General features: G+C 32.1%; 1 protein-coding gene across 8 annotated transcripts in view; it reads left to right on the plus strand.

Moving 5' to 3' along the window:
• The window catches only part of LOC143225740 (uncharacterized), a 38,332-nt gene continuing 17,725 nt past the window's right edge, over positions 1-20,607 (plus strand). For 2 of the 8 annotated variants that reach the window (XM_076455680.1, XM_076455673.1), the window contains exons 1-3: positions 77-2,624; positions 4,080-4,237; positions 19,389-19,490. In XM_076455680.1, coding sequence (XP_076311795.1) covers positions 2,574-2,624; positions 4,080-4,237; positions 19,389-19,490 — 311 coding nt within the window. In that variant the 5' untranslated portion in view covers positions 77-2,573. Of the gene's footprint in view, positions 2,625-4,079; positions 4,238-19,388; positions 19,491-20,607 lie in introns of all 8 variants that reach the window. The other 6 variants (XM_076455676.1, XM_076455677.1, XM_076455675.1 and 3 more) reach the window with 6 other exon arrangements.

Here is a 20,607-nt window from a genome sequence, read left to right on the forward strand (position 1 = left end):
AGTCAGATGTTTTCTGAAAATGTTGCACCTTATTTGTTTCTTAACTGTGGTTGGTTGAATTTTATAATTTTAAGTGTAGAGAGGTTATGTATTAAAAAGCTAAACAAGAATGGAACTAAACTTAGTAATTTATAGAGTAATCTAGTCGTTGCATGTTGTCAGTGTGATATAGTAAATCTATGAATTCTTTGGAATTTGGAATAAAGTTTGGTAAGTTGCGATGAGATAGGCCTGAAAAGTAAACTAATTTATTTTTTGAAGTGATATAACTATGTACGGAAATAACCTGAGTTTAACTTCTTTGACTTGTAAGTAAAACTGAAAAATGTTGGAGCTTTATCTGTCTTTTTTTCTTCAAAATCTTAATCTTATGCTCAGTTATTCTCACTTTCATAATGTAGTAGAACTGTGAAATCCATTCTTTTATTTTTAAAATATTGTCTGAATAATTTTGTAGATTTCAGTAAGATTAAGTCTTACCCTTCTTTTCTCAACAGAAAGTAATTTGAAATCTTACTGTATTTCTGTAACTTATAAGATAACCTTTTCATCATCAGAGTCTTGATTGTTGTATTTGATCCATGCAGAAAACATATTTCCCTATTCTATAGTTTATCTGATAAACTATCATTTTATAATAATCTGTCTGCACATGTTTTCTGATATAGACAATCCATATTAATTTAAGCATTTGAACATTTAATTAACCTTATTTTAGTATTTTATATAAATGTGTATGATTGTTATATTTGTTATTATGTTAATTTTTTGATGCAACAACTTTCTGCATGGGAGATAACATCCAAATTTTATTTTATCATATTCATTCTTGTAATAAACTTCACAGTCTGGTCCAGTATCTTTTAAAGTGCTCTCCCTTCTGATCCCTCTCAAATGAGTCAATATTATTTCTTGGAAAAGAAATAACTGTATGCAATATTGCAAGTGAAGTATCCATGACAATTCTCTAGTCCTGATGCACCTGTCCATTCTATATTGACAGACCAAAAATGAAAGACTGGAGAACTTTGGCTAAAGAATTAATATATAATTGATTAAGATCAAATATTTTTCATAGCATATTGCTCAAGATTAGGAATATTGTAGACATCTTAAACTGTAAAAATAGAACAGTTAGAAGGTTAGCTTAATGCTTCATTTTAACTTGCATCTTGATTTATATTGAAAAAGGAAATAAATTATTATTGTTTAATTTTCTAGGGTAATTGTTTATTTAATTGTCTTTGCCTTAAGATAGCCACTACAAATATTTCTTGTCCTTTTTTTTTTACCTAAATATCTTTTTAAGTCATTAAAATGTTAAGTTCTTTTTAAATTTAATATTTTGTAATTTTCAAACAGTTTATTAAATGTAGGTTTAGTGGTATTTTTGAAGTTTTTGTTCTTTTTTTATAAAGAAAATTTAATAAAACTGTTGGATGATTAGCAACTAAAACATTTGAAATGGAAGTTTCTAACTTGATAAATGTTAACTCGATGTAGCAGTTACTAGCCTAAACTCACAAAATGACAGTATTAAGTGGAGAGCTCTTGGTTTTATTTCTACCACTTAAGAAATTTGGCAAGCTAGTTTCACATCCATAGTAAGTCTACTTTAAAATAACACCTCTTTACACCAACTACTAATTTTTTGAAATATCATGTTTTGTCTCTACTATTTTTTGATTGCAGTGACTGTATACCTGACAACAAGGAATGATTTTTCATGTGTTAAGTACCTGACCATCCAAATATTTAAATATTGATGAGCCACAACAGTAATAATAAATAATGGTAGTAATTATAATTGTTAAAAGAAATATATAAATATATATAGCAAAACATGTATGTAATGAAAGGGTGTACGTGTGTGTGACTGCCATAACTCTGAAAGGTAAGAACCTACAAACATGAAATTTTTTATTCAGATTGTTTCATTGAGTTTGAAAACAAATTGGTCTTGTAATGTACTATTTATTCATTTTCTGTCAAGTGAGAGGTGATCATAGCTCATCAATGTTCAAATTTTTTGGACTGTGTTGGGTATTGAGTATTTGAGAGAATTCGTGACTATGGGGTATCTAGTTGTGTTTTGATTGGACCACAGTGTGAAAAGTTGTATTATAATTTATATCTGATAAGAATAATTTGTTAATAAGTGAGACTGATATTAATTTTTTTAAAAATGATAAAATAATCTATGTGATTGTATATATAGTCATGAGAGGAAAATTGAATACACATTATCATGTTATGAAAGTTAACATTGTGTGCTTAAAATATTATTGATTATTGTTATAAATTAGTGATTTTTTTCCACATACAAAAATGATTAAACATATATTTATAGCATTTTACATCGTTTTATTCCAAATCGTACACTTATTATCCTAACATTTAAAGCTGGAAATAGATAGAGACAAATTATCTAAGTTTTTATGCCTGTGGTCATAGTGCAAATTTTTGACATTTTCACTGAGTTGATGGAGTTTAGCACTGTCTGAAATGAAGGCTCCCCCACCTCCAGTAAGAGTCCTGTCACAGCATGTTTGCTAGTGTGCATTCCAACTAGTATGGTGTTACCCCTAACTTTGAACCACTTATTACCAGAAGACAACTGGCTGGTAATATCCACTTTTACTTTTTACAATGTTATTAATAATTATTGTGTATAACTTTTGTTTGATTATAATTTTTTTTTAACCAGGTAGTATTTTGATAACTTTGTATACAATGTTTCTAATATGTATAATTTCTTTCTGTAGTCCTGTAAAAGTACCATTACTGTAAACATTACTCCAAAAAAATTTGCATTAACTTTGGTTTGACAAAGTTTGTTTTATTTTTGACATTTTGTCTTGCTTTACCTTCTGCTATACTTTTTCTGTGCAAGTTTTTCCTGCTTGTAAGCAAAAAAAATTGTATGTTTTTTATTAATGCAACAAAGGCATAAAAGGAACTTGTAAGGAAATTTAATAATGGAGGATAAGGCCTTTTTTGTTATTTGTTTGTTAGTTCAACATCGCATGTTAATTAAACAGTGAAGTTGAAGGTTTTAGGATGTATACAGTTGTAAAGCTAGGTTAAAAAGACTGGTACTAAATTTTAATTTTTAATGATTGTTATTCTATATTTTATATTTTTCTTTTTCTACTAGTTAAGGCATGATAATTGCATCTTTTGTCTGCCACAAGTCACTTACTGCCTTGGAGACATAAGTGGTCTCATCAGTAAACAACTCCTAAGTTTTTTTAAATATTTCTGCCTATCTCATAGCATAGGTTTTTAATTTTTAATAAACTATTATCTGTTGGGAATACAATAAACTAAGTCTTGTTCTTCTGGTGTTTTTTTTTTCTGTTTCAAAATGTATTATCCTAGGTCTCTTCACATGACATACTACGAGATTATAAAAATGCCAATGAATAATAGGTTCAAAAACAGCTATATGAGTTCAAATACATTGTCAGAGCAAATTGTATATTGTTTATCACTGCGGGTATGGAATTTTAGCTGTGTTGCAGTTTTTATTTGTAAAAAAAATACGTTAACATGTCATTGACATGAGATTAAAAGAAAAATAATTGTTGAACTTACTTTTTAAGTGAATTATAAAAGGTAAATTATAATTTAAAATTTAAATTATATGCAATTTAAAAAGTTCTTTTTGAACCTTTGCTTTCTTATAGTTTATTTAACTTCACAAAAGTTTACTTGACTGAAAAAAGCTGTACATTTATAATAAAGAATTTAATAACAGTTGTTTTCAATTCTTTTTTAAATTTAAAACTGTTCATTTGTGTTACAAACCTGGCATGGAGAGGTGGTTTAGGCACTTGGCTCGTAATCTGAGAGTTGCAGGTTTGAATCTCCTGCTTGCTCTTTCAGCAGTGGGGTATTGTAATATGACTGTCAATTCCACTATTTGTTGCTAAAAGAATAACCCAAGAGTTGGCACAAACACTGATAAATTATGGATGGCTAGTGCAGATAGCACTTGTGTAACTTTGCTTGAAATTAAACAAAAATGAACAAACATTTGTGTCACAATCTTAATGCCTTTTTTTTTCTTTGTGCAGAAACTGAGCGAACTTCAACAGATGGCGCAAGAATTGGACTTTTATACACGCACTCATAATGGATATATAAGTGAATACTTTGGTAAAGAGAAGTTTATTCCTGATATAAAGCTGTTGAGCAAGAGCTGTATTGAAAAATTTGAACAAGTCAAATCCAGGTTGGTAATAGAATGTTTCAAATTGCATGAGTATTTTAGTTTGAAGAACCTCTACTGAGCTGTTGATTTTAATTAGAATTATTCAATTGTATCTGGATTTTAAGATTAATAACTTGTAAATTTAGAATAACCAGAAACTTTCCAATACATTTTAAAGACAATTTGACAAAAATAACCTAGTATATTGACATGTTGCTAATATTCCATTAATGTTGTTAGTAATTCAAAGTAATAATAAAATAATGTGTTAAAAAGCAGCAACAACTGAAAAATCCTGTTCATTTACAGAAAGTGGTATCTCGGGCTAAGAGCAATACAGAGCTAAAATCAGATCATATGACAAATTAACATTCAGATTTTTGCAATTGCAATTAAAGAACATGTACATATAACATCTGTAGTAACTACACATGATATTAGAGAAGCTAGTTTCAAGACATTAGTGTATCATTTTCACTCTCATCCTGTCTTCTGAATGTGAAGATGGAGGGGTAACAATAAAAATTAAGTAATTTATATGGGACTTCTTAACATGATTATAAAAAAACAAATAAAATAGAATATATAAATAGGACTAAACATTTTCAGATGTCTAAGCAGTTAAGAGAAAAGTAAAATCAAAAATATTTTTAATGAAAGAAAAGTCTTGTTAATGCTATTAATGTGTAAAGTGCTATGTTTAGATTAATATCTTGTCAACATTCACATTTTAACTTGTACAATATGATTTCAGCTGTGTATGGCTTTCTGAGTGTGATTGAGTTTATTTACCCAAAACATTCTGTAAATTAAATTATTTTCAATATTTTCTCTTTTAACACTATTTTAGGATTAGCCTAATATATTAACCTTTTAATTAGCGGTTTTTATAGCAGTTGTGATCCTTTCCAGCAGTATTTCTATTAAGTTAATCACAAGATTATTACTTTTTTGCTTATCCAACATTCAAAACTTCATTCATATATTTGTACTTAGACATAATGTGCAGCTTCCATTACTGTATTTTACTCCTTGTAAGATACACTTTTTTCTTTAAAAATACCTTGAAAAATCGTCATGCATCTTCCAAGACAAAAGCGATGGGTTGAGACAAGAAGTTAGCTTAGGGTCTATTCAAAATGGCGTCTCATACATATCGTAATTTCGTTACTTACCAATTTTTGATTGCATAAAACGTTAAGTTTAACTAATGTTATCAATATACTGTGAAGAATATGATGTATTTGACTGTATTTACTCAGCAGGTTGAAAAAAGTCAATACTGCATCAAGGTGTTGGTTGCTGAGTCAAAATATTTCTTTCGTAGAATTGTCTTTCCAAAATTAGGATGCGTCTTCCATGATGTAGCATTTTACATGGCATGAAATATGGTATGTTCTAACTGTCATGTACACATTATTTACAGATTCCCCTTCCTCAGTTTATAATTATAGCAATTCTTTGTGCAGTAAGTTTTACAGCAGTTTTTTTCTTGCATACAGAACATTCCCACCTTGTTTTTTCTCTTTTATTCCCCTCAGTGTGGATTCCTGTGCATGGTGAGGGTACCTCCCAGAGAATGTTCTGTTCTTTTAGTTTACCTAATCTGGGATCTAAACATCCACCCATGTGTTTGCTGTGCATGGCAACCTGTTCAACCCTAACACACCACTTTGGCCTTGAATTCCTGAAGACAGGTATCCTTGGGGTGGCATCCCTAGGGTCAATCAGCTGGGCCACTTGGGCTAGGATCAACAAAGTACAGTGTTAGATGTTCTCAATGGGTATCGTGGACATTGTATCTGATGTTGGTGTTTGGGTATAGTGCTCACAAAACCCTGGCATTGCTGCAGCATTCTTGTTTGACATTGTAGTGTGTCCTCTTGTAGGATTTCTTGGCGGGTGGGGTCAGTAGGCATCAAAACATTATTTTTTTATTATGGATCTTGCAAATGAAAACTTAAATAGTGAAAGAACAGTCCATATGTAAATGACCATGTCTTGAAGATTCTGAGCAGCAATCTTCAACATCTATAATACCTGTACCTCACTTTCTTGTATTACATTCTCTTTCAGACAAACCTTTAGGGAAAATTTCTCCCTTTTTTATTTAGAGGGGACTTGCTGGCTCACCAAAGTCAGTCAAAAAGCTTTGCTCTGGAGACATATTGGTGGAAACATCCACATCTAAACAGAATGCACTCTTCTCATATTCGAAGGTGATTGAGGATATACCCATGCAACTTTGAATTCATCATGAGGAGTTAATGTTTAGAGGGATTTGAAGAACATTCCTGAGTCAGAGTTTGTTGGTGGTTTCTCCATCCAAGGAGTTTCTGCAGTTTGGCATATCTCCATTGCAAAGATGGAATTATGATGCTGACCAATCTCCTCACTTTAACATCTACACCGCCACGTCCACCTGTCACCATCAAGGCAGGTTATCTTAACTGCAGGGTATGGCCACATATTTCAAACCCTCTCAGATGTTTGCAATGTCAGTGCTTCGGTCACTCAGACTTCATGTTGTGGCTCCTTGACATGTGATCGTTGTGGTGGCAAGGGCCAAGATGCCAAGGAGTGTGAAACAAACCCTCATCACATTAATTGTAATGCTCTCACTCATCCTACTTTTGTTCTAAGTGGTTGTGAGAAAGAGAGGTGCAGCATTTGAAAACAGTTCAAAACATTACTTACCCTGAGGCTTGAAAGTTACTGTCCATCGTTTCACCTCAGATGTACGCTGCTGCACTTTGTTCCATTACTACAGTGGGAGTGCAGACAGATCTCTCCATGCCTCCTAAAGAATCATTCTCAAACCATGTGAAAAATCTTTTGATCTCCATGGTTAAGAAAGTTGATGAATCAATGTCAACATTCATCTATGTCCCTAACATTCCTTTGTTTTCAGACACAGGTACTTCCTCGGATACATCTTCTTTGTCACATTCTCAGTCACTGACTCCTCTTCCAATGACAGAGACCTGCCCAATCGACCCAGGGCAGGATCCATGGAGGTCGATAGACCTTCCTTGAATAAAGAAAATAGAGAAAAAAAAGACTTGAAAACAGAATGGCTCTTCACCCAATTTACCTACACATAAATAAAAGTGGCCACTTTGATACAATGGAACTGTTGAGGTTTATATTCTAATCTGGATGACATCAAAGCATTGATTGCTTCTTAACATTCTGTATGCCTTTCAATTTTTCTTCAACTTTCTCAGTTGAGGCAGCTATGATCTGGTATGATATATTTGGCTGTCCAGAGATTATCCAGTGTTTTGCACAGCATCAGGATTTAATTTTTAAGACTGCCAAATACCTTTCTCATTACTTGCTTAGTCCTTCAATAAACATTTATCAACAGAAATGATGCACGTATTGGCAATGGTATATCAAATAGATGTTGAACCCGTTTTGGTTAGGAGTGTCTACTATAATTTGTTTTTTGACCTGGCTCTTTAGCAAGGATTTTTGCATTTTTGGCAGTTGGCATCTTTAAGCCAACCTTATTGATTTCCACTTGATATGTGTTTCAAAATATTCTTTTTTTCTTCAGTATTCTCTGGATTCCTGAAGTCACTGTGGATCCTTTGTCCCAGATGACCATTCCATCTACCTAACTGGTATGTTAAGGTTACATGAAATGCCATTTTTCAACATCTGTTTATAACTTGATTTTCATATGCTGTGTATGACCTGTGGCTGAAGATTTCTTTTTCATTGCTGTTGGCCTACAGACGTCACCAGTTGCAGTGGTTTGCACTGTTTGTCCACAGATTATTTTATCATTTTACCTACATCCTCAGGCTGGTTCTTTCTATCCAAGACATTTTCAGACAGGGAAGGGAATAAATTCTTTTCAGAGATTCAACTGATCATTACTTCCCATTTCTATGAGCAATCAGGTTTTGATTGTTATGTTGAATGAGACTCTTGCAGGTTTTGTTTCCCCTACTAATACCTTTAGAGTGCTTGACAATTACTTTTTACTCTAGGTTCTCTTTCAATGCAAGAAATCTTTTGCAAGTCAAGTCTAATTAGAATTGTCACATTCTGTATGTTCTTAGTAGCCCAACTTAATTGTCTGCTGAAGGGCATTGTGAATCCTACTAGTTTCGATAATTGTAACTATTAAAGCTCTGCGAGAAAAATCAGTTTTTGTTAAATGCCCTTGATTAATTCTTAAATGGTGGCCATCATCAATTATTGCTACTATCTACAGCATTCCTGATTTTTAAGGGTAAATGAGCTTGATGATTAATTGTTTATAAAATTTCACTATAGAGGTGTGTTCCATCATTTACAGTTTGCTGCTTTATCAGTAAAATTTTAATTATTAAAACTTTGAATGTTGTTGTTACAAAAAGATTTACGTAATCAGCAAGTAAACTGTAGTGGAATGCTGTGTAGGAAAATCAGTTGATTTTGAAATTGTATAATGTTCAACTAATTAGAGGACTTAATTTACATTTTTTAAACAATGGACTATTCTTCAACACAAACAAAAAGGAGCAGGGAAGTTCATACCGTAGTTTTATTACAATTATACCCTTTATCAGGAGCTTCAACTTAATATTAGTCATTACTTAACTCAAGAATTTCTCTTTATTTAATAGAGGAACTTTTTTGTGTGATGTCTGTCTGTACAAAAACTTTTGATCAGAAATTGTATCTACTACTTTCAAAACATAGTAATATTCACAAACAGTCCAATTTTCTTTTCATGTAGAACATTGCTCCGTAACCATTGACATAATTCATTTGAAAGTGTCCATGAACAAAATAAAATTACTTTTAGAATTGCAGTGTTTTTTGTTGTTTAGTTAGTCCTCTACTGAGTCTCAAGGCCATCTAAAGTCTTCTTGGAAGAAGATGGAGCATGATTTAGAACCATTTCCAATGGCTGTGATGGAATAATAAAATCAAACAAGACCTGTATGGTTTCTTCCCAATAAAAGTAGAGAAATCACCACTTGTTGCCTTCAGTGTAGAAAGAAAGGGGTAAGCTTGTTAGCCTGTGATCCATTTGACAAAGTGTTACATATTTCTTTTAGAGAAATGGTAAAAGGATAAATCGATTTTGCATGATTTTTACCAGTTAAGTGTAGTATGTTCTTTCAGGGAATAAATTAGGTAAATGGTACGTGTCAAAGTGCATTTACTTCTTTCATGTGATTGTGTAAAGTGTGAAATGTTTACACTAGTATTTATTGTGATATTAATGATTATACATTGTTGCTCATTATTGCATTCATTTTCTATTTTAAACAGCTCATGAGGAGGTTTGTAAGGCCAGTTTTAGATCTTGAAATACTTATATATGTAAAAACAGCTTGTTTGGGTTGAGAACTTTTTTTTTTTTACGTAGAGTAAAATCCAATCAGTTACCTCTCTTTCTTTGTGAACCTGACCACATGTTTGACAGGGGTTGTGTAACTGATTGTTGGAAGAGGGGGAGCTTAGATGTTTGAATATATAATTTTATATTATTTATTTTAATATTATTATTTATTATATTATTTTTTAATATAGATATAAAGGTGTTCCTTTGTATTGGTTTATTTTGGGCTTAAGTTGTTGTACAAGTAAGGCTTCATTAATTTTGCATTTGTTTATGTTTGTTTCTTTATTTAGTATTTGAGTGTTTTCTATGGTTATGTTGTGTTTATTTGACTTGCAGTGTTCGAAAACGTGTGAAGGTGACTTTTTATGTTCTTTAAATCTGGTTTCCATTTTTTTACTTGTTTCTCCAATATAGAAGTCGTGGCAGTTATCACATTGTATTTTATAAATAATGTTGGTGTGGTGTTTGTCAGTGTAGTTTTTACACAGTATAGATGTCGGCTTTATGTTACTAGTTTTTGGGAAAAACTAGTAACAAAATATGACATTCCAGTTAATACTAAATTTATTCAAAAACCAGGCACAAAACTGAGGTTTATACTATGTAAAAACTACACTGACAAACATCACACCAGCATTATTTATAAAATACAATGTGATAACTGCCACAACTTCTATATTGGAGAAACAAGTAGAAAAATGGAAACCAGATTCAAAGAACATAAAAAGTCACCTTCACACGTTTTCGAACACTGCAAGTCAAATAAACACAACATAACCATAGAAAACACTCAAATACTAAATAAAGAACCCAACGTAAACAAACGCAAAATTAAAGAAGCCTTACTTGTACAACAACTTAAGCCCAAAATAAACCAATACAAAGGAACACCTTTATATCTATATTAAAAAATAATATAATAAATAATATTAATAAAATAAATAATATAAAATTATATATTCAAACATCTAAGCTCCCCCTCTACATTCTGACAATCAGTTACACAACCCCTTTCAAACATGTGGTCAGCTTCCGGTCAGTTACCTCTTTCTTTGTGAACCCGATGATGACCGAAGAAGGTCGAAATGTTGTTCACTCCTCTACATAAAAACAAACCCTTTCTCAACCCAAACGAGCTGTTTTTACATATACATTTCTCTACAAGTGGGTTTTCTCAACATTACTGATCTTGAAATACTGTTCGCAAACACTTTTTTATGTGGATGCCAGTTTTCAAGAATATTTTTAATCCCATTGGGACAAGTGTGTGAACTTTGGGTGTTGATGGTACAATTGGATCCAGAAAATTCAAATTTATATGAAATATGGTAGAACAAACAAGGAGTTTGTGGTTGTTGTTATACCAGAGTCCAATTACAAAAAAACAACTGGTCTAAAATTTTTGTTATAGGTTATTTTGACATTTTTTTCACATACTGATATTTTTTGTTAAATTTAATCAATATGAACACCACAGGAATATATTCTACAACAAGACTTCAGGTGAGTATAAGTAGGTTTAGTAAAAGTAGTAAATGATTATAAAACATTCTAATAATTCAATTTGCAAAAAGACATATCTTAATGAATATCAAGTTGAGATTGATTAGGTATGTAAAATGGAATTTTCTTAATCACCAATAAAAGAAATTGATAGGATGAAAGATTTTCAATGCTTATAGTTCAAAAATGCCTCGCAACAAAATTTTGAAACACTTACAAATAAATAAATACTAAATAAATTGTATGACTTGAAAGGAAAAACTAAATCCTATTACTAAGTTTTATGTAACTTGGTTAAGGATTTCTGATGTGAGGAGAAAAAAAATTGGAACATCATTGACCTCTCTCCAATCTGAAATGTTTTAAACATTTCTGTTGTGAAAACTTGATAGGTCAAAAGAATGTCTATAATACTCAGGTGGTCTAGAAAGGATTAAGTAGATTAAAAACTTATCAAATTGTTTGAACTGGAATTAAAAGTCTTGGAGGATGTGTTGAGTGTGTGGTTGAATGGGAGTTCTGTTATTTTAGTTAATTTGGCTATCTTTCTCATGAAATAGCAGTTGGTTTTGATGTTAATTGTACCAAGAACTACTACTACTGCCATTTTCACAATTTTTCTTGGATTGGAGAGGTTTTCTCTTGTAACTGTAAAATCCACTCTGTGAATGAATACAGATAGTCCATGGAATAACTTTATACAGAATAAACAACAAAACATTTTGAAAGTATTCTAGAAAAACGTAGCAGTATGACTCAAAGTTTATCAATGGAAAACAATTATTTGCATCACAGCATCATCTTAATATATATTTATTTGTTTAATGCATTAGAAATGTTTAAAAGCTCTTTCAGACAATGGGGGAAAAAAACAACTTAAAATGGAGTTGTGTTCTAGTTGAGTTCTAAACACAACATATTCATAATTTATCTCATTTCTTTTTTTTTGTTTTGATTTGATATCAATATTTTGGGCTTCCACTAGAAAAATAACTCTTAGCCACTATGGCTAAACAAAGTAATTTTCTTTTAGTCACAGTGACTGTTGTTTAGCCACAATTTTAGGTCGCCAAAAACTGTGTGGTGCGTGACTTTTAATATGCATCAGTTCCATCCAGTAAAAAATAGTTGTAATTATGTGAAAATCTACAAGACATTAAGTATCGTACTTAATGAAGATGTGGTGTCAACTTCTACCACATCTTCTACAGGGAATGAAATCCACGTCTGTCTTTGTGAGTGACCCAGTATCTGAATGCAGAGTCAAAGTTAAAATGATCTAAAGGTTTGGACTGCATGGATAAGTTCAGTAACATTTCTATCTTGGCTACAGACAGACTGCTCCTGCCATCTGTTTTGATGCTGTTGTACCTGCTGATCCCTACTCACAGTCAAAAGATGTTACTGGAATTATTAATCCAATTGTTGCAAGCTGAGACAGATTTGTAAAAGTTTGACGGGTCTGGTGGATGTATTCCTTATAGATGTTCTTCATGTTTCTGTTTTTGTGAGCATCCTGTTCCATTATGTTCCTTAGTAGCAGCCATTCAGTCAGTATCTCATTCTCAATGACAAAAGGAGAGAAGTGCTGGATGATTTTCTTCAGATCCTCATCAGATACTGCTCTGCTGTGACATGGGCTAAATATTGAAAAAAATGACATGATGTTAGTGTTTGGGAATGTTACTTGTAGTCTTGTGACCACCTCTTCAACAAATGACTTAGCAGCTGATCTGTACTTTTCATGTTGTTTATCAATATCTTTGATATCATGGCCTCTAAAAAGTGTGACCACTGGTATCAGGAGCTTGTGGGAGTTCCTTCAGTGCAGTGTGTGTGTTAGGACCAGGGATGTGTACCAGTGACTGAATTGACAGAATTGACCCATCAATAATTGCTTTAGCCTGGTCATAAGATAAATCAGCTATCTGTAGAGAGCTTGACATTTCCTGGACTAGACCATGTAGCAAGGCTTGGCCTGGAGTACCACGTTCCATTGCTATGATCTGCAGGCAGCTTATCACAGATGCAATACAGTTGACTAGTGCTTGGACAGAATTATTAAAAGAGAGCCGTCATGTGAAGAACACTTGCTTGATTTTGTTGCTTTTCTCTCCATGCAATGCTTTGCTCTCTTCTAGAACCCGACACAACTTGGGAGAATATTTCAGGCTTTTTGCAAACTGGTTCAAAATTAAAATGTACATCACAAGGTATGGCACCTGGTTTGCTGCCTTTTCATCTGCCAACTGTAATTTGTGTGCCAAAGAATGACTTGTTATTATCCAGGGGCATTCCTCCTTAAATTTTGTAGCAACACCCGTTTTTATTCCCACTATGACATTTGCACCATCAGTTGCAAGTCCAATCAAGTCAATATCAAACAATCCTCAATCTGCCATGACTGAGCACATTGTGTTGTAGATAGAATCAGCCCCAGTGTTGGTCAGCTCACGCACAGCAAGGGATTGACTTGTAACCTCACCTAATGATGAAAGATACCTGATATAAATTATCTGTATAGAGGTGTTTCCTGCATCAGTTGCTTATCTGCTTCAAGAGCAAAAAATGGGAAAGGCAGTGCCTGAAAGTCTGCCTGCATTTCATCCTGAACTACATGATTTAGGGCACTGTACATATCATTCCAGAGACTGGCTGTGGGTGTATATGAAGCTCTCTGTTCCACTTTGTGACTAAGTCTGTAGTTTCTTTAGAGAGGTCACTCCCTGTTAAAAAAATATATAAGAACTTGTGTTTTGAAATAAGACCACCAATTAAAGTAATAAACAAAGATATTTGGAAGAGTTGGCTAGCTACTTAATTCTTGATAGATATTTTCAAAATGTTTCACTTTTAGAAAATTGTCAAATTGCCTTTTGTTTTAAGAAAATACTGTAGAAAACAAAGTATCTTATTAATACTAGAATGAATAATATTCTTACATTGAATACTTGCAGTGAAAGGAGGGAATGAAACTTCACAGTTGGGATGGCTTCCTTTGCTTGTACAAGTAATGTGGCCATCTGTGCCTGAATGCCACCTTTACATCCCACATTCACAGCAGCAGTTGACATGTCCTTCTTCAAAACTTGTGGTGCTACTGTACTGCAATGATCTTCTGATCATGCATGATTCACTAAGTCATCTTTTTTAGGCTGAATAGCAGTTTTCCCAGTGGTAGCATAAATATTTGTCTTCTTGTTGTCCCTGCATAATTTGCAATGAAATGTATTTTGTTGGGAAACATGTTCCAGCCAAGGAAACTGTTAAAACCAAGTTTCTTTTAACAACTCTGTGAAAATCGTGGGTATATTTTTTCTTCACCTTTCTTCACACCAATAGTCTGATAACTGCTGCAAGCTTCAGTTTCTTCAGAGCTGTCTTTTCTTTTGGAAGTGGATTTCCCACCATCAGTTGATGTTGTTGCTTCGACCTTCTTTTGAAAAAAAACTTTATATTTAACTGTTTAGATGTCTTTTTATCTGATCTAGGAGTTGTCATGATCTCAATTCAAACACGTGTCAAACGAAACGTGGGATTTCCACTTTGTTACAGACCATATGTTGGTTTGACGAAAGTTAGGTTTTCTCTGATTACTGTTTGTGTACCACGGGAAGAATCAAACATGTAGCATACGAAATGAAAATAAAAGAAATCATTAGCGTGGCTGAGTAATTTTTTTTTTTTTAAATTTAATTTGTTAGTTGTCATATCCATGAAATCATAAAAATACATATATAAAGAAAATATAATTACAGTCAGTGGTAGTTTTTGAAGATGTTTCTTCAACCTGCTGGAGAAGCCTCTGGTCATTTGACATCATTAATGGCGTGGATGGTGATAAAAACCACGAAAGTTGTTCAGACTGAAACTTGAGCAGAATAAATAAAGGAAAACCATCCAAGACTGAAAAATTATCTTTCGCCACTGTGGCAAAACCGACACTAGATTTTTAGCCACAGGCTGTTTCTTTTTGCCAGTGGTGATGTGGCTAATGGCTAGTGGAAGCCTAGGTACAGGTAAACATCGATATAAAACGCATCGATAAAGCACGATAATCAGTTGGACGCGATGGGGTCTTAGGCCCCAAATTTTTTGGGGTTTCTACAGAGTCTGCCGCTTAATATTACCACTGCTTAATGTAATCAGCCGGTTAATGTAATCAAAAACCAAATCCACTTCAATCTTTTTGTATGGTTTTCACGCCGCATATTGTGATCAAACCCCGGCCTGCATGTAATAATTCCTGGCGCTGTCAACTGCAGTAAAGTACATAATCTGCCAGTCATAGGATAGCTCTCAGTGCGTAGGCAAGAAGTATCAAAACTTTATTGACTAATTATTAATTGAACTAATTTTAATCAGCATCTAATCGTAAAAACGATCACGTGATTGTTCTGACGGAACTACTTTTAGAATATCGGCCCCCATCAAAGTAATGAATTCGATAAATTTCTTTAGAATTCTGCTTTTTACATTTAATTTCAGTCTTAAAATTGAGTTTAGTAAATAAAAAAAAAAAAAATGCTATATCATTGGTGTAAGTTGTTTTGTTTGTTTTTCTTTATTTCACTACAAAACGCGTAAATTTTGCATTATCGCTCAGCCCGAGGGTCAAAAAAATATATAATCAAATTGATATAAGGCGCAATCAGATACAACGCGGTCGAATTTTTTGGACCCCAACTAGCGCCTTATATCGATGTTTGACTGTATTATGTTATGGAGTTTTTGTATGTATGTGGAAATGCAGTTATATGTTACTAATTCTACAGTTTTGCCAAAAAAATTTGTTAGTAGTTGAAAACAATTTTCTTGCTTTTGGTTTTATCTTTTTCTTTGTTTAATTTAGGATTTCATTGTGAGGAAATCAAGCTTACTGGATACCTGTATTTTGACAGTTTTTCTTTTTGAAGATTCCCAATTTGTGAAACATAAGTGTTCTGTCAAATGATACAATCAGATCAGAAAGATCTTAAATTACATTTTCCACCATTCTGCTGCTTGTTTCTTGATATTGTCAATGCTGGTGAGGAAGAGAGCCACTCATAATTATGGTTTTAAATATTTATTGTTATCATTTTCAGTATTTTCACTCTTTTGGTTGAGGCGTGAATACTTATTTTATGTAGATTAGAAATGTTATATCATGTTTACAGCAGTTTTAAACTGAACCTTTTAATTTTGGTGTTAGCCTAAAGACAGTATGAAATAATTTTTTAATCCTATGTGAATTCATTTGTTAGGTATGTCTCTGAAAACTATTGCTAAAAAGAAATTAAAATTTGTATAGAAACAATAATTTAAAATTATATTGGGGTTGTCACTTAATCTTCATTTATTTTGTTTATAAGTTTTATGACTTGGATTAACTGCAGGCACAGTTGTGATAGGGGTTGTATGGAAAAATGACTATTGACAATTACTATGAACATGAGAGTACTTGATATTTTTTTCAGAAACAGCAAAAATTATTTCTTTAGTGAGATGTTTTATTTATTTCTCCATGTTTGATGTACTCTTTTTGGATACTAATTTTCAATTTTTTTTTTTGTATCTAATGATATTGGATGATCAACTTGTTATGATTTGAGCAGCAGTAACATTGTTTCTTCTAATGATGAACTTCCAGTTAAACTTTGCTTCCCTGATGCCTTAGCTCAAACTACAACTTCTGCTGCATTATCCCTACTTGCTCAGTTATGTGAAGTTTTGCTATCCATTGTATTTTTTAATTTAATATCACCCTTTGATATGATCACTAATAATAATAAAAATACAAGCAGCAGTGAGGTTTTGGGCTGAATTTAAAAGTTAATGAAAATAAATGTACACATTTTGTATACTTTGTTCCATAATCATAGTGAGTTTAAGAAAGAACAATTAATAGAAAGACAATGATATATTTAAATCTTTTCTTGAATTATTACAGTAGGTGTTCTTAGTAGGCTTGAGTTAAATTGAAATAAATGTAGCAATTACTTCTTAAAAGGCCTGGCAGTTAAGAAGCTTGGCTCATAACCCAAGGGTCACTGGTTTGAATCCCCGTCACTCCAAACTTGCTTGTCCTTTCAGCCATGTTACATTATAATGTGACAAACCCACTATATTTTGGTAGAAGAGTAACTCAAGAGTTGGCAGGGGGTGGTGATGACTAATTGCCTTCCCTGTAGCCTTATACTGCTAAATTATGGACGGCTAGTGCAGATAGCCCTCATGAAGCTTTACACAAAATTAAAAAAACAAACAATACTTCTTAAAAACAAAAGCTTTATAATGAGTAGGTCATTATGATAGCATTTTTTTTCTCACGAGAATGAGTTTTTGTTTGTTTGATATGTAGAAGGTTATTTACTAAATAAATTGTAAGGTATGGCATAAATTATTCTTAATTTCATTAAACAGTTCTTTTGTGTTTGGATCAACAGAATCAAATACTGGTGTGTCATAAAGTTGCACTAGTCATTAAAAATATGATGTAGGACTTATAAATGTTTCAGTTAGGGTAAGAACTTTTTGTGAAAAGTGTAGTGTTAAGGAAATGGCAAAAAAGAAACAGAAATCTGAACCTAAATAGCTTTCTTACTCAGAGGCTGATCTTCACCACAGGTAAAGTTTCAGTGTATTATAAACTGGTATCATCTAAACTTAACCAAGTACTAAGTTACATTTTATAATAAAAAATGTTTTGCAAAATAATTTGAAAGGGTTTAGAATTTTATTGTATGGGGAAAATCTTACTTTACAATTCTTTTGACATTGTTTGAAAATGCTACTGCTTAGGATGATGAGGGTGACAAGGTGACACATAAAAGGCTTGTAAAAAGTGATTTCTTTAGGTGTAAGTTAGCTAATTAGATAGAAGAGTGACATGATGAAAGAAAAGTTAGGGTTGTTATAAATGTAGTTCAGTCATACTAGATTAATGTCACAAGTGAGGTACCTCATGGCTCAGTCTTGGAAATTTTGCTCTTTTTTATTTATGTCAGTGACCTAGATGAAGGAATGGTCAATAAATTACTTAAATTTGGTGATAACATCAAGGTCCTGAATGTTACTAACTATGGGGAAGATGCTGCTACTTTACAAAAGGTTTTAAATCATTTAGTGAGCTGGGCAAATAAATGGTAGATTTATTGTAAATACAAGATACTGCATGTGGGCACTTATTAGTGCCATCCAAGAAGTGTGTTGTTGGTTGTGGCAGAGCAAGTAGGATATTAGTGTTGTAGTTGTGTCCACAGAAATATTGAGTACAAGTCTAAATAGTTTATAATTTCATTATACAGTAAGGTCATATTTTGATATAAACTGACATCACTTATATTTCTGTAAAGGTATGGTCTTATGTTATAAACTGAAAATTGATTTTAACACCAGAAAAAAAAGATATTATGTAAACTATTCTCACTTCCACTTCAGTACAGTAAGGTAATTCTAAGCTATAACCTCATCTTCTCATCAGTACAGTAATATATTAGGCCAACTGTTGTTACTTCTACTTCAATATACTTAGGTCAAGTAATAAACTATAATTTCATATCCTCATTGATACAGTAATAACATAATAGGGCAACTGTTGTCATTTTCACTTGAGTGCAGGTAAATCATTTTATAAACTATAATTTTCGTATCCTCATCAGTACAGTAATATCATACTGTATAACTGTTCTCTCTTCTAGTTCTGTACAGATAATATCATATTAGGCTATAAACTAATATCATTTCTACCTCAATCTAATTCAGTGGAAATAAATACACAGTAGAGCTGCTGAACTGACATTTACTTCCAGTACACACAAACTCACATTTTGATATAAATTATTATCAAGTTTAAGAAATTTAGGTAATGTCAGAATGCATTAACTAATCTAACCTTTACTTCAGTATAGATAAATGTATACTTTTTTATATGCTAATCTTGTGTCTAACTAATTAGATATAAAGTTAAGGCACCTTATGAGTTAAAATGGCTTCTCTTTCATCTCAGGTAAGCTCATACTTTGTTATACATTGAATAAATTGTAACTTCAGTACAGATGTGTAAAGTCATTTTGTGATACACTTAGTTGATCTTAACCTCAGTACAACTAGGTAGGGTCACATGTTATTATACATTGATTTAATCATAAATTCAGTACAGTTGTGTAAAGTTTTGTTATTCACTGATCTCATGTATTGGTGTAAGCAGTGTCATGAAATATCATGCAGTATACAGTGGTCTCATGTTTAATTAATTACACTTTATATTAATTGATATAAAACCACTAATTTTCAGTGAAAATTGTTATGACTAATGAAGTACAATTCTTTCAACAGTGTGATGTTGCTTTTCATGACAATTACAGAAGCACAGATACTAGTGATGAACCATTCTGGTCTACATCTCAAAAATTCACCTCTGATTTTTTTCCAAATATGGTAAGCCTTAATAAGCTTCTTTTAGGTTGTTATATAAAGTTATTCCAGATGTAGAAGGATAACATAAGTTCAAGATCCTGTGTTAAATTATCACAATAAAGTTTAAAAACAGTAGCATTTCCTGTCTAAAAACGTAAAATTTAAAAATGTGCTGAGTGGAGCCTTTTGATAATCAGACCTTGTTTTATACATGAAGAAATATCTCATTGCTTCAAGTATCTGTATATGTGAGTTTCTGACACAATGAACAAACAATAAATAAAGTAACAGATATTAAGCTCTACATTCAACATTTCATGATTTTGAGAAATTTATTAGCAAATCTGAAAATTTAACATTATACCATTTGTCTACATTGATAATTTACCTTATTATTATTAGAATTGGAAAGACAACGTTTAAGAATGTTAATGTCTTTTCAGATCTCTTTCATGTTCACTGCACATTGTATCTCATAAGATGATGCTGGATAATGTGTCATGAATATGTTTGGTAGTCACTGTACTTAAAGTACCTCTACCCACATTGTCTGTGACATATGGATACTACAGTGCTTTCAAAAGAATTGTTTCTTGTTTAGAAATACCTGTCCAGATCTCTTCTACACATAGAATTCTACATCAATGTGTTACTTTGTTAGGAATACAATTGATTGTACCTAAAGTTAGTATTTTAATTAAGATTAGTAAAAATACTATAGTACTTAAATTTTCATAATATTGCAGTATCCAAAAATATTCTATTCATATGTCTTTCTGACCTAAAACTCCAACATCTGGATGTTGTAGCATTATATAATTGTCTTGCAAGAAAAGCTGAACATTTTTCTTCAGTTTTGTTATAATACATAATTATTAAAATGTATTGGAATCCTGGACATCTAGTGCTTTACCTTTCTTATATTTGGAGAATCACAGCAACACAGTACCTGAAATATTATGTACCACTGAACTATATGATTCTATAGTTGAACAGTAATGCTCTGAAGTTACTGTGTTATGTTCATATTGTTCTTGCTTTTTGCTGTAATTATTCTGTTTTTAAACAGTATAGCTTAAAATATTATTTGGTCTTTGTTTGTTTGAAATAACATTTAATAGTACTTATAAAAAAACTC

The sequence above is a fragment of the Tachypleus tridentatus genome, chromosome 9 (assembly GCF_004210375.1).
Source record: "Tachypleus tridentatus isolate NWPU-2018 chromosome 9, ASM421037v1, whole genome shotgun sequence".
NCBI lineage: Eukaryota > Metazoa > Arthropoda > Merostomata > Xiphosura > Limulidae > Tachypleus > Tachypleus tridentatus.